At 39.7% G+C, this 17,905-nt stretch overlaps 1 protein-coding gene across 12 annotated transcripts in view; it reads right to left on the bottom strand.

Moving 5' to 3' along the window:
• Window positions 1–17,905, bottom strand: part of KLF12 (KLF transcription factor 12) — a 236,064-nt gene that overhangs the window by 130,637 nt on the left and 87,522 nt on the right. For 10 of the 12 annotated variants that reach the window (XM_069009020.1, XM_069009059.1, XM_069009124.1 and 7 more), the window contains one exon: window positions 16,232–16,321. The exons of 1 other annotated variant lie outside the window; for it this stretch is intronic. In XM_069009020.1, the coding sequence (XP_068865121.1) occupies window positions 16,232–16,321 (90 nt within the window). Of the gene's footprint in view, window positions 1–16,231; window positions 16,322–17,380; window positions 17,740–17,905 lie in introns of those variants that run through there. One more of the 12 variants, XM_069009050.1, reaches the window with a different exon arrangement.

The following is a 17,905-nucleotide window of genomic DNA, read 5'->3' as shown; positions in this document are numbered from 1 at the left end:
TAACAGTAACCATGTCCAATCAGTACTAGTAGTATCCATATTGATCACAGACTGTTAAATGCCATTCTGATCAAGTATCTTCTGCTATTTGCCAGTGACCTTCCTTTTTAAGCCATTCCACTAGCACTAGGCTCTATCCATGTTAAAACATTGAAATTTCATGTTTGGTGCATCACTTTCAGGTTACAAAGCTCCTCTTACAAAAATGGGTAGTTTATTAATTTCAAGTTCCTTTCTTGGGATACATACTAAGATTACAGAATCATATAAGGGGTCAGGGTGGAAGGACCACCAGTGGGTCATCTGGTCCAACCTTCCTGCTCAAGCAGTGTCCAGACGGTTCCTGAATTATATTAACACTTTATTATTACTCATTGATAATGTTCCCCCAAAAATAAACCTATGACTGTAGATGGAACAGCATTATGTCATGGGCTGTATCTCGAGCTGTGCAATCTCAAGGCGCTATGGACAGCTGTAATTGCTGATTCATTACACTCAGAAGAGAGGGTATATATTGTATGGAGCTCATTTTTCCTCCAGGTCAATAACGAAAAGGATCATTCTTTATGTTTTTTCAGTGTAAACTTCCAAGTCATGTGCTCAGGGGCTTATCCATCAGGTTTTACAGAAGCAAACAGAAGCCAGGAGGAGAAACCATTCCCACTTATGGAGTCTCACTAACTCAGAGATGAAAACATCCCATCTATGGAACATACTGAAGAAGGAAACTTGATGTAGATCCAGCTTCCTTCCTTGAAATGACTGTATTTGAAACTATGTGAAACAAAAGACCTCACTGCTGAGGATGCCTTGGCTTCTGGCAATGTCTAGGGATAATCAGCAGGTCGACAAAATAAATAATGATACTGTCACACCATTGTTATTGCTCAGTCATGCCAAGACAATCTTACTGTTTTACGTGAGATAATGGTGCAATAAATCTTAAGAGATCTATGCCACTGCATTTTAATTTTTTCTTTTTTTTGCATGCTCCCAAGACTTCTAGCATGCAGATACATCACCTGCATAAAGGCCTTGATCCTTGTTTGGCTCAAAATGTTGATATACTCCATCACCAGCAACAGCACAGGTTACACAGAGGTGCTGTAAAGGATGAGCCTCAGACACAGTTCTCCATGGTATTTGAGAACTGCTGTTCTTTTATACATGCAATCTCTCATGCTCAGAAAAACAGATTTAAAAACAAAAAAACAAAAAAAACAGCAGCGGATTCCACCAGAAAAAACAGAGTTTCAGGGAGATCTCTGTATCACCCTAATAAGTACAGGCTGTGCTGTCAGGCGGCTCCATTATTTCATGCCATGTCACTTAGCTGTCTTTTGCTGGAGTCAAAATGCCTTCCTTGTTCAGTCACTTAGCACCTGCAAACTGCAAAGGCGAAGCCCAAACAGCGCTTCATCCACACAGCATGACTAAGAGCACGAGCCATGAATTAGGGTAGCACATATCCAAGCATGCATTGTCACTCTTCCCCTTCCCTGCACATTCCTTCTGCTTTGAGACTACTTCAGCATTTGCCAGAAAGCCAAAATTTTGTTGGGTTTTTCACCCCCTCCCTCCAAGCTACTTTTATGTCAGATTATCAGGCTGAACTGGCTCACTAAGCAATCCCACAGGTACCAGCATCTGTTCAGGGATGGCAGTTGAGGAGTTGGAGAAAGAAAGAGGTGGGAAGAACAAAGGAATGGGACACCCTCTTCCAATGTCTGACCTAGCCTTCACTACTACTAATAGTCAGGTTATTACCACAAGGAGTAATTAATCTTGTTAAGGTTCATAAGCACTCCTTGCACCCTGCCCAAAAAAAGACAGGTTGTAATTTAAAACATAAGCACAGAAAGTGGAGATTTGCATGTACACAACTAAAGGAGAAGGGAATTGAGAGGAGGCAGCAGAGGAGCACAAGCCACCCACACAAGGTGCACAGCACAGCTATTTGTTCCAGGCCAAGTTCGACAGGGCTTTAAGGGACCTGATCTAGTGGAAGGTGTCCCTGCCCATGCCAGGGGGCTGGAATTAAATGTTCTTTAAGGCCCCTTCCAACACAAAGCATCCTATGATTCTGTGATACCTGGCCATGCCAGGGACCAGCAGAAGCCTAGCTGCAGCAGCTCAGAACTCAGCAAGGGCAAATTTATCCAGAGATACTCCCTATTAACACATTTGACTTCTTCTGATCCCAGAGGTGGCTCGTACCACCCTAAGTGCACAAACCCTGATAAGGGGAGTACTCATCTGAACACAGATCACGGCGCAAGGTGAACACTGCTTTATGGGCACTGGAGGTAAAGCAATGCAAGTGTCTTGCACTACTAATTCTGCAATGCATAAGGCAAGACAAACAAAAAGAAAAATCAACATTTTAGATAAAGTTTCAATGTCTTTTTTCATTCCTTCTTTTATAAAATATGAAGGCTTTAAAGAGCTACAGACCAAACACAAACAACACATGTCCAAGTTCCAGAACACATGGCTGATTCGGGTTTAGAAATAAGTATTTTTTAAAGATGCCAGTTCTCTGCAGAGTTTCCACATTGTTTTAGAAGACATAGGGAAGACAAAGTAAATATACTAGTCAGCGATTTAGGGGAACACCCAGAACAGCTATTAAGGGAGACAGACCGGTGAAACCCGCATCTGGCTTTCACAGCTGCTTATGAACTGATCCACAAAGGGATCAGGTCAGCCTGTGGCACGGGCTCAGGACTGGTACCAATCACCACACTGCAGGCAGGCACTTCCCAGATTAGCAGATGGGCACAGCAGGGTCTGGTACAGGACAGCAGGAAGCTCTGACAGACAGATTGCCAGTGCAGAATTTCATAGGGGGAATGATGAAGGTCGATTATCAAAAATGTAACCTTTTGGTTTTGCACAGAGCATGTTTTTCTCTTAAAGTTCCCACTCAGCAGTTATTCATTACCAGTTTCCTCCTGTTAGAGAAATTACTTGGTTGGCATGGCAACATATTCCCACCATGAGTTTCTATCCCTCTGCCTACTTTCAGTTCCCAAGGATTCAGAGCATCACTGATCCATCTTCACCCTTTCATGCCATTACTGCCTATACCATACTCCTTCACATGGGCTTTTATTTAAATTGCATCTGGCACCCATGAGTGTGCACAGTCATCGTGTTCTCTGGCAATAACATTACGCCGTGGAGCAGCAGTTCAGGAACACACTCAATGTAAACAGCAACTCCTAAACACACCAGAGAAATGGTCAGGGCTCAGTTACTGACCTACATCATCCATCTTTTAGATGGCAAAAGGTATTTTCCCTTATTTTAAACTGAGCACGGCAAATTCATCTAATGTTATTATGGAATTTTTAAACAGAAAGTTAGCTTAACAGAGTATGCGCTCCAGCTACGTTTGCTGATGTAATTTGCCCTCACCACTAATGAATGGATAACAACAAAAACATTTATCTTTTTAGACATAATATGGTTTTAGAAATCATTTGAGTGAAAGCAAGCAATGTATTAAAAAATCAGGGTACCTAATCAACAATAAACCTTTTCATACACGCTTTATCCTGGCATTTGATACGAATAAAATTAGTCAATAAAGAATATTTAAAATTCACTACTTCACAAAAACCTTCCTTGTTGTAGATGTACTGCACATTATCTTAACAGAAGAGTTTAAACAAAACTAAGAACAAGTATTATGTTAGTAATGTATTACCTAACGTCATACATTACTCTGCCTTAAAATGCAAGGACATTTAATCCAATTGATTTCTTTCAATTATTTTAAAGACTGTTAAAGACTTCTAGAGATTATGGTAGCAGTTTTTACAGATTTAAGGTTCCTGCATGGTACACCCTGGCCTTGAGTTAGTGCCATGAGTAAGTAACAGAACTCCTTCAGTTCTTAAAAGCCAAGCAGATATTTACATTCTCTGCTGAACACCTAATGTTCAGTATTCAATACTTAATATTGAATTTCAAGAACAAGCTCGCAGCATGCTTTCCACTGCGGACCAGATATTTTATGCTCTGTATACGTGATTTGGATTTACTTTATCAGGTTGGATATTAGGACAAATTTGTTCACTGAAACTGGTTAAGCATTGGGACAGGATCCCCAAGGAAGTGGTAGAGTCACCATCCCTGGAAGCGTTCAAAAAACAAGGAAACGTGGCACCTTGAGATACGGTTTAGTGCACTTGGTGGTATTAGGTCAAAGACTGGACTTGATGATCATGGAGGTCTTTTCCAACCGTAATTATTCTATGATACTTTGAGTACTGTTTTGTGTCTTTTCACCTTAGGGTTTGCAGACAAACTTGCCAACACTAACTTAAGAGAAGCTGCAAGTGTCCCTCCATAATCCATTTAAAGCTACTGAATTTCTAGAGAAGGCAGCTATTTTATTACTGTTTAGCCTTTAAGAAATACTTATTCTTTTTTCTTACAACAGTAAGGTCACAATCTACACAGTAAAATTGTTATGAAACTCAAGGTGACCTCTTTTTAGACTCGAAGTATTTATGGAATTTTAACATAAGAATAAATTAATATTTGGGTATTCAATACTAACAACTTACACACTTATTTCATGTTAACAGTTGTCTTAAACTGTCTCTTTATCCCATCAATACTGCGAATGGTTATTCAGGGAAAAAAATTAAGCATATTTCAAGTCATTCAGTCTAAATCCACTCATGAAAACTAACATGTACAGCAACAAAGGAAAGAAACTCAAGCTTCAATAAGCCGAACGATTAACTGTTTTCCAAGACCAGGCATAAGTAATACTTACCTTTTCACTCCGTATTTTTTAGCTTATTCTGTAAAATGAATACTATTCAGAAGCCAATGCGACTGTTTTGGCCTCTATTCTATTTCTCTGTGCTGTTTCATAAGTTTTCTATCATGAAAATCAATAATGTTTTCTGTGCCATGTTTGCACAGCATGTTTTAACCTCCAGATCACACAGAACTGTGGATGTTGCAGATCTAACATTTTAATCAGTTTATACCTACACCTTAACCTGGATCTGTAAAATGACCCGAATTTAGAGAGGAAAAACTCTTAAAGGTGTTTTGGGTTTTTTTCCTATTTTTTTTCCTAGCTTAGAGCACATCCCTGCACTGCAACAACCTCAGAGGAGCTAACAGTGGACACGAGCTTCCCAAACTGCTGTTCTACCATAAAAACCATGGCCCACACCACTACTACTTCCACAGGGGACTTTTTTTTTGTCAAAAGCCATCAATAACATTACTGCTTTTTACTCAACGATAGAACAACATATTAGTATAAATGCCCTAAGTACTCTATTAAACATAATGTTTATAGTACTGTGAAGTTATCATACAGCATTGTTCCACAATGCTCGGTAGCTGAAGGAAGAAAAATTCAAGTCTTTTTTTCTCAACACCATAGCTTCTGCCCTCCCCAGACACCTCATCCTATTACTATAAGTAATGGGAAAATAAATCAAGAGTCTGTCCCAGGAAATGCTCTCATTGCCACCACCATTTATACCACTACACCTTAAGCTCCTACTGCAGTCTCAGGATGGCAGTAGCCAGGTGCAAGACAGGGTTTTACAGGTCAAAACCTACAGCACAGCCTCTGGTTATCAGGGGAATCTCCACGGAGCTCAAAGAGCAGTGAACACTTGCAATACTAAACGTCACCTTCGGCTCATGTGGTCCCCAGCTGCACCCTGACAGGTACAGGCTGGTATACCAGGGCACTGTTGCTGTATGCTTGCTTTTTGCTTGTGCCTTCTGGAGGTACATGACAACAGCTGCCATTGTATGCGTAAGAACCACCTCTCATTGGGTGCACTGTGATCATGCCTGCATTCTCATAATATCCCATATGGAAAAAAATCCAAAATAACCACTGTTTGTGTGGAAAGAGAACAGGTGGAGCTGTGGTAATCAGTGGATGTGATGACCTCTAAGCAATGGAGTTTGAGAGCCTGAGGAGAGTGAAGAAAGAATGGTACTAACAAATGTCTAGTCCAGATCAATCTAGACTCTCAACTACAAGAGAGCAGAAGTTCTCAGGTAACTAAGTGGGATCCCACGGGAGATACCTCTAAAAGGCTTAAACAGCACAGGAGAACTGGAAGGTCCTTAAGGAGATCCAACTACAACACTAGTATATGTAACCACTCAGAAAAGCAAGAAGCATCAGGAGAACAGTTTGGGAGACATGAAACACGTGAAGGAGCTCCAGTACAAAAAGGCAGTATAGCAGGAAGAGCAAGAAAAGGATGAACACACAAATACCACACAGGAACACAAGGGTAGTGCTGGGAAAGCCAAAGCCCAGCTGGAGTTCAGACTTGCAGGGAATATGAAAGGCAACAAGAATTTCTACCACTACATCAGCAGTACAAGGATGAACAAGGAAAATGTGGGTTCGTGGCTGAAAGGGGATACAGCTCACTAATATTCTTGCAGCACCTTCTTCTACCCTGTGTGACAAGTGCTAGAAACTGGCAAAAAACTATCAAAGAAAGCGAAAAATGTCATGGAAGGACATCTACTATACTAAAAACATAACCGAGCAAATCTGTAGCCCAGGCAAGAGAGGGTGACGCTGCTGTCTTCCAAGGACAAACTGATATGACTGCTACAGAATTTCCAGTAACTCCCTCACTGCAATGACATAAGCTCCACACACAGCATCACAGAGGAAGATCAAAGCCAAAGTCAGTGTCTCAGTATCAGTACCAATCTCTAGCATATATTACGAAAGTAGGAAACAAGCTACAAACATCAACAGAGCCCAAGGAGGCAGGATGCATGTGACATCTGCATGGCTGGTGTTCCCTCCAGGAACCAGGGGAAGCGAGGCCATTTGGAGGAGACAGGGCTGGGGGGGCTGATCTGACACGATCCTTTCCATGAACAAGCCTTGCTTGGGAAGATCACCTGTCCTCTCTCCACTGCATCCTCAGCAGCTCTCCTCCTCTTCCTTGTTCCCTGCCCACCCTGATGGGCTGGGTCTTACTGTCCTTATCTGCTTGGGCTCCATCCTTGGGCAATGGCAGGCATGAGCAGTGACCTGTGCTGGCAGGGCAGGACAAACACCAGCTTTGGTTGCTGCTGGCTTTTTCTGCCTCTGGTTCCTACGGTTTTCTGGTATGTTTAAGTGACGCAACCAAGCAGTAACAACATCTGTAAAAGGATGTCTCAAAGCATATGCAGCCTGAATAACAGTTTGTTAAATATTCATCCTCACAATGTGTAACAGGGTGGGGGTGGGGAGAGGAGGAGAGTGAGGAGATTGTGAAGGGAACTTAAAAACAATAAAAAACAAACCAAACCAACAAACAAAAAAAAATTCAAGAAAACAGAAACTTTAAAGTAATTTATGTAAGGACTCGACTCTACAGGGAGAAGTAAGGAAAAAAAGCCAATGATGCTAAAAAATATATACAGCTCTTTCAGTACTTCCCCAGCAGGATACAGAAAAAGAGTAAAATATACATTAAAAAGACTGTTTATAAAACAACCGCCAACAGAAAAGAAAAGCTAACAGAACATCAATGAACAAGAGAAAAGTAGAAGTAATCCCTTCTCATAACCAACAGCAAGGATTAAAATAATTTTGGTACTATCATAACATAATGGCATTTGTCTTATGCTGCTGAAGCATTCGTGATACTGTAAATTACTGAGTTATATTGGCTTATGCTTATTTTTCTTGGGCTAGCCACCATATAATAAAAATAAATATAGTAACAATGCACACTTACACAATACTTCTCACTTCAAGAGTCCTTAAAGAAATACAGTATAGCAATTACCAAACTGAGAACCAGGAAGAGAAAATATTTCACTTTACCCAAGTCAAAGGGAAAGGACAAGAGCCCAGTCACTTCCATCTGATTTCTACTTTGAACATACGAACGTGCCCTGGTGAACAAAATACAGACTGTCATAATGACCTGACTACTCTAATGAGCATTAAAACAAACAAAAAAGTTCCATTAAACTCACCTGAGAGTAGAACAAACAAACACAATGACTAACTTTTCTCCTAGCTAAGTAACTGTAACTTATAGATTTTGTGATTAACAATTATTTCACAGAGATGTTTCAATAGAAAACATCTTTAATCAAGAGCTCTGGACCACAAAGAAGTTACCATGCACCAGCAGGCCTGCACTACCCATTGATATATAAAATCATAGACAGAAGTAATGAGGTAATTCAAGGCAGCTTTCTTTCAAGAAAAGCAGGATTACCTAACTCACCTTCCTCAGTTTCTTAATAGGAACAGAGGGGTCATGTACACTTGTAACCTCATTAAGTAATTCAGAAATTGAATTTCACTGCCATTGCAACCTGAACTAAACTTCAGATGCCCAAGCGAGTTACCAGACGAGAAGAGTAACTGCTTTTCATATGCCAATAATAGTTCCACATATGAAGTCTAAAATGCTCATTGCTATATCTTAGAATTGCACTGCACTGTGACATGAAACAACACAGACCTATGGTGAGTTTTGAGGTAGAGGTGCAACAGGATTTTAGAATACAGTGCTGTGTACCAGCTGATATATGGCATGCTCTGAGCTTCCATGACTACAGCATTAATACCCTTCTGGCACGATGCATAAGAGCAAAAATCCGTACCTTACTGGTTCCTCAGTCAGGATTGCAAACTCAATCAAAATTACAGATAAACTGTCAATATTAGACTCCCCAAAGAGAATGAAATAGAGGGCACACAAGAGTCACTGGAACTGGGGTTATCAAGGAGAATTAGATTAATTGTAGTTATTTGGATGGTTAAATTTTTTCTTGCAAATTTTTTTTAACTATTTTCAGTGACTTCTTTTGTGAAGTAATAGAAAAGTTGACCTTTCACATTTTGAAGAAAGAATCAATTTTCAACCCAAAATGTAGACTTAGGATTCACAGTAACCGACACATATACAGCTTGTATATATCATGCTTGTCGTTCTTTATGCCCAGTTTCTCAGCTGAATAAATCTTCCAGGAGATTCCTATCATAAGCTCTGGTAGCAGAGCAAGCTGAGAGGTCATACATCATCAAAAAGCAAACTGGCTTGAAGGTGAGCTCATGAAATAGTTGATGGGGGATAGACAGCAACCGAACTATAATCTCACAATGAACTTCAACACTACGCTCCAATCAAAGGGTCAACTTCTCTTCTCCCAAAGGCAACATTATTTTTCCAATCCATAAGAGCACATAAAACTTATCAATTCATGTATTTAACATACATATTCTGTAACTGTGATTTTCCCATGGAACTCTAACAATATTAAGCTGTGTTAAGTTTCTGGGTAACATCCCACATTCTCTATGAAACTTACTCCAGTCTTGGCAGACAAAGTATTATCCTTCTCCTCTACCAAATAGTTCTTCATAAAAATCTATATTTCTTGTAAGTGAAATCATCTTCTTGCTGCCCCTCTATTACTATAGACATAGGAAATCTCTTTTGGGCGTGGCAGTATTGGCTAAACACACGCTGTTTGGATCAGAGATATTCCTCTGCCTCACTCCTTTACACTTGCTGCTGAATTCCTAATAAGCACAGTCACTAATATCTGAAGAAGGCCATTAAAAGACAGTCTAAACTTCTGATTAATTAAACCTAGATACCCTAGGACCACCCTTTATTGGTACAATGCCTCACACAATTAAGTTTTCACCCACAAGTGAAAATCCCCCTGTTCCTACCATACATACAACAAACACCACCAGACAGATTAAGGAGCACATTCCCTGCTGTGCTCTGTAACAGTCAATTTAGCTGCTGAGGAAAGGAAAGCAACGGCAGATAGTGGTCAGTAAATTAAGTCTCAGAGGATCTGGGATACTTCACTTAGTGTGAATTTCAGACAGCATCATACATCTTACAACCCCACCTGCATTTTTATTCTGCAGTCTTGGTTAACTTGGCAAAAAGACTGCCTGGTGAGGTGGTTAAGCTATCATTTCCTATTAGTCTTAAATCTATTACCTTTCTATTGCATTTTTGGGTCTGATCCCAAGAGGGAAAAAAACACAAAAAAAACAAATAAGGAAACCACACTTACATCCATGATAAAACCCATTGGCTCTCTACACATGAGCTGACTTCAAAAGGACTAAGGAACATGAAACACTGTGAAGACTCAGTGTTTGGCAATGCAGCAGTGCAGAGACATGCCCAAAGTGGGCAGTTTGGGTCCCAGAAGCAGTAAAGATGTCTCAGGATGTAGTTTCAGATACAGGTCACCAGCTCTAAGCAAAAGCAGCACCCACAATCTTTTTCCTACCCTCCCCATCTCCATATAATAGAGGATATCCATGATTTCACATGCAAGTATGACTTGCAGGATGTATACAGCCACTCCCTTTCTGCGTTTGGGTTAGGTTTTTCTTGGACCAGTGATCAGTTGACCCTACCCTCTCCAATGTCATTGAGTCACTGGCAATGGATTGAACAAGACTGCCAGGATGACAGCGAAGATGTAGGAGCTGGCTACCTTTTTTCTTCATGCAAGCTTCCAAGCAACATGAAACAGCACCTGCAGTATTCATTGGTTTGCAATGCTTGATTTGACTTAATTAATCCAACTGACATAACCCTTCTGGAATGTGTCTTGTACCCTTCTGGGCTGCAAGCACAACCTTCAGCAGTGCTCAGAAAATACAGCTCTATCTCCTTAGGTACAACTCACATAGCTTTGCATCATGCCCTGTGAGTTAGTTCCTTCCTGGTTCTGGAGTCAGATCTTGATTCTCTTTCTGAAGAATATCCTACATTTACGGCACTGTAAAGCAACCAATGAATTGTACCAGCAGTGATTCTAACACCTCACTATCACTCCTTGAGTGATGTCTACTGCAAGATGAAGAAAACCAACAGATAGTAAAAGAAGGGCTTTCTTTGCAGAAGAGATTGATACATGTGCACTGTCCGTACGCAACTTGTTTCCCCAAATCAGTCATGCTAAACATTAAGTAATTCAGAAAACAAGTAAGTAATTGAAGGAAGCATAAATTCACAAATGACAACAGCAAATACCAGAAGTGCTCTTTCTTCTACTAATAAAAAGAATGTACCCAAGCTGAATGAATCACCGCAAAACAGTTCCCCATACAGTCACAGAGCACGCTTTGTCACTGAGACTATTCTCAACTGAACGTGAATAGGTATTTTTGGAAATCTTTAAAAATAAAATATTTATGTCACTATTACCCAGGCTGAAGTAAAACATGTTTATCTATGTAACAACATAAGGATGGATGGCATTCTTCAGATATGAGACAACAAGATAATTTGGCTGGCTATGAAAGACACAGAACAATATTGGCTTGTTAAAGGCTTTTGTCATTTCAGTAATTTCTTTTCATAATTCAGTCATGATAAGTGATTCGAATGGAGCCAGATCAAGAAGAATTAGGAGGAGAATTCAGAGTAGGATATATAATCCTTCAGTAATGATTTGAGAGGACAAAATGCAGGCAAAGGAACAGATGAGACTGCAGATCTGGAAACAAAAAGACTGATGAAAATTAGTGGTTCATCATTCTCTGTATTTGAAGATTGATTGTGGGATGTAAGTCCCACATTTATATCTCCTTTTAACAAAAGCTTATGGCCCAACTCAGCAAATACTTGAGAAAGTGCAACTGAACACTAAGTCAGATACATTTACCAATTTTTAGAACTGGGCCATATTCTGCAATGACTAGCAGGACTTTCAAACCTCACACTGAAGCCAGTCAACACTATCCATCCTAACTTCTTAATAGTAGCCACCAGCTAATAAATTCTCTACCCAGTGTCTATTACCAATATATTAATCCAGCTTCCATGCATTTTTATAACGAGAAGTATTACTTCCGGAATAGTTTTTGGCACAGACAAGAATGAAGGTTTTTTTTTCCTGCTGAAGTATCCCACCTTCAGCCTCACGGGGAGGGATCACCTTCTTCACATCCTCTTTTTGAAGCTGATAACTGACAGACAAAGGTTTTACTGCAGCCCAAAAGATCTAAAGCTGTAGGTCACTGGAGGATATTAAATGATAAGCAAATTCACATTTCTAAAGTAATTCTCCCAATTTATTAGCAATGCTAGCTTCTGTTCCACAGTAGGGGAGATAATAATGAAGCCTTGTTAAAGGGCAATGTGATATCTTTTATGTAATGTCTTTTTTTCATTTGTGATAAAGTCATTAAAGCAGCACTGTGTCTTCCTGAAGCCTCAAACAATAGACTGCATTAAATGTCCTGTGTAAAATTAAGGACAGTAGTTCACTGGAAAAATAAGCATGTGTTCTTGCTAATGCTGATGGCCTTCTAAAAATCATTAAACTACTCTAAATTGGTGACAATAAAACAATGCAGAACTGTTTTAACTTTTTCCAAAGCAAAGAGAAAATCCATTTCCCTTGTAAGTACTTCTTTATTCCAAATCTAACTAGCAACCCCTATCTCATAAGGCAAGTCTTCCTTACGGACTGCCTAAATCCTATTCTCCCACAATGATCTAACTTGAACTCAGTGTCTTTTAAATCTGCGTTGGTAAAGGATTGTCTTCACTGCATTGATACAGGCTGCAGTTCCAGAGTCCTGCTCACCTCTTCTCCAGTCACAGGCTCCAAGGATCTAGTGCATGGGGCGTAGCTGAAATGTCAGCTCCAATTTCCTTTCAGAATCAGCTAGAGACTGGGCTGCTTTGCAGCTTAGAGTAGCTCACACAGTTTCATTCTCCCAGGGCTACCCTAAAATCTCAGCTGGACTACACTTTCTTTGCTTATTCCTTCTGCGGTATTGCATTTTAAACCCACCTTCACTTGCTCTAGATAAGCAACACTTGTGCAGTGTAAGGACTGAAATACTACTATTTAAGAAAACTTCTTAAAACTTTTCAGTGGTATCAGCAGCCCTGGTGTGAACAGAGCACCCAAACAGTGAAAGACACAGAGGAATCATGAAACAAAACAAAACAAAACATTTAACACAAAACAAACTTTAACAAAAGTCAAAGATTTTAGAGCTCATGCACAAAGGGTAGAGAAGAACCTTACATGATACTTAATCTCTTTTGCAGAAAGACTGAAGTCTCCAATAGGAAAACAAGAAACAACAACGGCATATTGTCTAGCTGATTGATTGCCTAGCTTGGTATTCAAATACAGCAGGAAATGCTAGTGTCTGCTCTGTCCTGGTTCTCATCTACATCACGGGTGACTTCTATTACCACCATACATAGTCAACAGACAACCTGGTGAAGACCAAGTTGCCCAGAGCAGTACAGGGAAGATCAATTTCTTATGAATGAAATGCACACGGCCTTTCACCACAGCCGTATGTCACAAAAAGTAAGTGAAAAAGTAACTTAAGGTTAAAGGCTGGTGTTGTTTGTATAAAAACATTTTTTCTCCAATTGTACTTTCATTTTGGTGCTGTAGGTATAAAAGGAAAGGTAATGTTCCTTTTTTCTGAGTTTTTTTACTTTCATGTTGTCAAGTTATTGCAATGATCACTGTTCACTTTAGCAAAAAAGCTAAGCTGAGTACTTTCTACTTCTTTAGTCAACAGATCAACAGGAGGACCAGCTGGGTGTGCAACACAGTCCTGAATTCATGAATGGCCAAACAACACCCAAATTCCCCCAGCAAGGTCCTCTCTGTGAAGCCCACCTTGGAGGCCATGAATCACAAGGAAGAGTTAACCAAGGCACAACTACAGAGAAAACACCTTTTCTGGATGACATATTCATGCGAATAAATGCAGAAAAGCATCCAATATTCCTACAAGAAACAGGCATATATCCTTAAAAAATACTTTAAAATCAAGAAGATGTTTATTTGAAATATGGAAGCAGAGACAACTCAAAGTAGTCCTGTAGCCCTTCTAAGACAATAGCACCCTAAAGCCTCATGGGCAAAACATGGTAACTCACTGTTCACCGGTCTGATAGAGGAGTGCTCACCATCCTGGTTGAGGGCCACTGGTGCTCCAGACCCTGTTGGTTTCCCTCCTCCACAACTGATACCACCTTCATGATTCTCCAATCACAGATGAAACCTTTCTTTCACAACCCTTAAGCCATGTCTCACTTTTGCCCTTGCAGCAAACCTAGAGCCAACAGCTGATACCGAGCTGGAACAGCAAAAAACCCAAATGTCTTCCTCTGGGTTTCGGAAAGGTTTGTCTGGTGTTCAGTTCTGAAGTGATGAAGCTTTGGCCATTACACTCAGAAGACTCAAAATGCCATCTTAGTTCCCAAATTTTCAAAGTAGAAGTCACATCTCGCTGTACACACGTATGCTGTGATGGAGGCGTAACTCTAGGGACTTTGGATGCTATAACAACACAGACAGACACCACGATTTCAAATTCCTACAACTTGGATCACATTTCAGTTCCCACTTCATGCTTCCCAGTTACAATATTCATCTTCCCAAACAGCTCCACGTGCTGATTTTGGTAATCACATCCTTCAAACACTTGTCTCTGTTATGTATACCAACATCTACATATTCAAAGCAGTCTCCGAAGCACATGCCAAACATCTGTTTCAACCAGCTCTCTTTAGAGTTTAAGCTGTTTGCTGGAAAATTGCCATCCTAATGGCCAGCTCCTCTGTTAGTGAACTGGAGAATTCATTTTGTATTTATTGATTGTTCCCTAATGAAGAATCATAAAGGTGCCAGAGACTCTTGACCAGACACTACTTAATTAGTACCAAAGTGCATAAAATTCCAAATCAAATGAGCTCTTTGTCCAATGGCTCAGTCACTGGGGAAAAAATGACATCATTTTCTGCTTATACAGAAGTCCATAAAATTTTATTAAAAAACTCTAAGGAAATTAAAAAATTATATAGATCATTCATTTCCTTTCAGTTCCTAAGACACCAAATAGGTCTTCCAGAATCAACTCACGCTTTGCTAAAGGAAGTACTCTTCATAAAGGACCCAGCAATATGTATCATGCACAGAATTTATTTCAAACTGAACAAAGGCAAATGCCAATGGAACCTTTGTCTTCTGAACACTATAGAGAAACATTTCTGTTACATACAAAGGCATAATGCAAAGCATCCAGAAGGTATTAGAAATGGCTCGGTCTTTTCATATCATGGCTCATACAATAGTTCAATTTTTACTTTCCCACAAACTACATTGTAATGGAGTAACTTCTGAGGGTATTTGGTGTCAGGAAGGCAGAGGTGAGCAAGAACTTGATTAAATGCCAACCTTTTTCTTCCTCTCAAAGCCTCAAAAACGCCCTGAGTAACTGGTATTTCCTTGCAAGTGTTTCAAGTTAAGTCATCCTGAAAGTTAATTCCCTCCCTTCCATATCACTTAAATTCTCAATTAAATAACTGAGAAAATAGCAGAAAGGGAAAAAGCCAAGTAACAGAATTAGGCAAAAGCCCATCCCTACAAGGCAATAGCATTGCTGCTTCTATTAGGCTGCTTGTTGAAGGCACATGTCTTCAGATTAGTAAAGTGGGTTAGGTTCTTTGGAATAACATGATGTACACAAGGAAACAAAGTTTCATGATAAGAAATCCATTAAATACAGATACTCTTGTTGTCATCTACAATCACTTTACCACATATGCACAAAAATACCCTCCCATTTTCCTAAAAACTGTCACTCCAATGCCAAGTTCTGCAAAAAAATTCAAAATCCAATACATGATCTGTCCAGTATTCAGCAGTTGACATGGTATCAGCTGTAACCATCTGAGGCTTCTAGTCTTCTTAATCTGAATGATAAACAAGTGCATTTCACCAGAGAGAGAGCAGGTTTCCACAAACAGAAACTGGAACAGGACAAGCATGTAAAGGATGAAACAATCACAGTATAGCAAATATCCCCAGAAGGCAGAATAGGAAACATACATACATACATACATGGACTTCCCAGACATATGAATTTAGTTTCCTCTACTGCAATCTATTCCTTTTTCTTTTATTAAACTGCACCTTTTTTTAATAGGTGTAAAATTTCACCAAGAGCATCTCAACTATCCCAGATGATTTCAGTAAGTCATCTGCAGAGTTTTGTTCTGTGCTCCCAGCAGATCAGACTAGATGCTCACCAGTACAACTCCCAAGAAAATATGCTCCAGAAGAGTGGAAATAAAGAAAAACATAGAAAAGAAAATGGGACGGACAGCTAACCACAGAGAAACTGGGGAAGGGTTACCAGAGTGAGGTCACACAAACCTCTGCTTACCCCTTGCTCAGATTCCAGCAGCTCTGTTTTGACTCTGACTGCCGGCATCCCATCAAGCATTAACATTCTGTTCTCAAAGGCGCTGATATCCTAAGGCAAAAAAGGACAAGGTTAATCAAAAAATTATGAAAAGAACACTTGCTTCAATTCATTGGTTTAAGTTCTGTGATACTATAGAAGTATGTTTCTTTCAGTGGAAATAAACGAGGAGGATATAATAGTAATTTCAAGGAGTAGCTGCCAAGTTACTACTTCTGTTAAAACAGTAAATCATACTTTCAGTTATCCTTAAAAGAGAACTAAGCCTTTGTAAGCAACAAGGGAAAATCAATTACTATTTCGTAACTTTAAATTAATCACACAGGTACACGTATATGAATTCCTTGCTTTAGAACTGAAGAGGAAAGCAGTGGTGTCAAACAGTTTGAAGGTTTTAGCAGTACACTTAGGCATAGTTGATTTCAGTCAAAACATTTGTACTTCTGGTAGAGAAAGCACAGGCTTGTATGGAGAGAAGTTACAGTGAAGGCCTGTACCCACACACATTATAAATCAACACACATCTACGATTCCACAAATTTCTTATCATTGTCTTATAAAGTTATCAGCATTTGTCAATGAAAATCTCCAAACACCTCTGAGACAAAGAGATAAAAAAGTAAGTTAAAAACATACACTGTCCATGTAGTTATGCGTAATATATGCCAAGAGTTTCAAGCTGAAGAAGAATTTGCAGAACTGTGCTTCCCTGAATCAACATTCCTGCTGTGAAAGTTCTCATCCTGCTGTTACTGGAGCAGTTTATGAAGACATACAAAATAACCTCTTGTGCCTTCAGTTCAAACAGTACCTCAACCTGAACCAATTTTTTCTCCAGCCAAGGCTCAAGGCTGGTGTTTCAAAGCAAGTGTCTTCAGCTGCCCTTTAGTTTGGACAACATGGAGAGAATAAAAACCATTTTATCCTTCAAGCTAGAATGGGACCTTACAAATCCAGACACTTTGGTCAGTGGTACAGAAATGCAGAGACATCACGGCTGTTTTTCAAACAATGTAACTGAAGCACACATCACTTACAAATGACTCATTCACAGTAAGTTATTAATCTGCAGATCTGTCTGGAAGGCCAAGCTCTAGACTGGAAACTCACCTCTGCTCTGGTACCTCGTAGTCCTCAGTAACTGCACCAGAATGGAAAAAAACATTTTCCATGTGTTTCACAGGCAGCAGATCCGTTCAGCACTACGTAGCACCGTTATTCATAAGGAATGCATTCACAGCCTTCTTACCATGGTTGCTTCAGTAGAATTTTAAGGAAAATGGTCTATCCTAATGGAGCTTCCAAAACACGCTTTAAAAATTTAAATTATTTTAAACATTTTCTTTTTTTCCGATCAATACACCTCATCCCAGGACCTCCACTTTCCAGGGTATAAATACTGCAGAACTGTTTATTTTTGTATATTCCATTACTGCAATTTAAATAACATGTTGAAAAGAAGGGAAACTCATATGCCCATGCTCCAACATGGTGCCACAAGCAGAGAAAATGACCTGCTTAAAATCCCTGTCACCCTCACTTTGAACCCTGTGTATTTTAGCACTCAGAGCTGTGGTTCCTTACTACAGGACAGGCAGAAACTTGATGGTGAAGCAGATAAGAAAGTGCAATCTC

This window comes from Aphelocoma coerulescens, chromosome 1, assembly GCF_041296385.1.
Source record: "Aphelocoma coerulescens isolate FSJ_1873_10779 chromosome 1, UR_Acoe_1.0, whole genome shotgun sequence".
NCBI lineage: Eukaryota > Metazoa > Chordata > Aves > Passeriformes > Corvidae > Aphelocoma > Aphelocoma coerulescens.
This window is presented reverse-complemented; position numbering and strand designations above follow the sequence as displayed.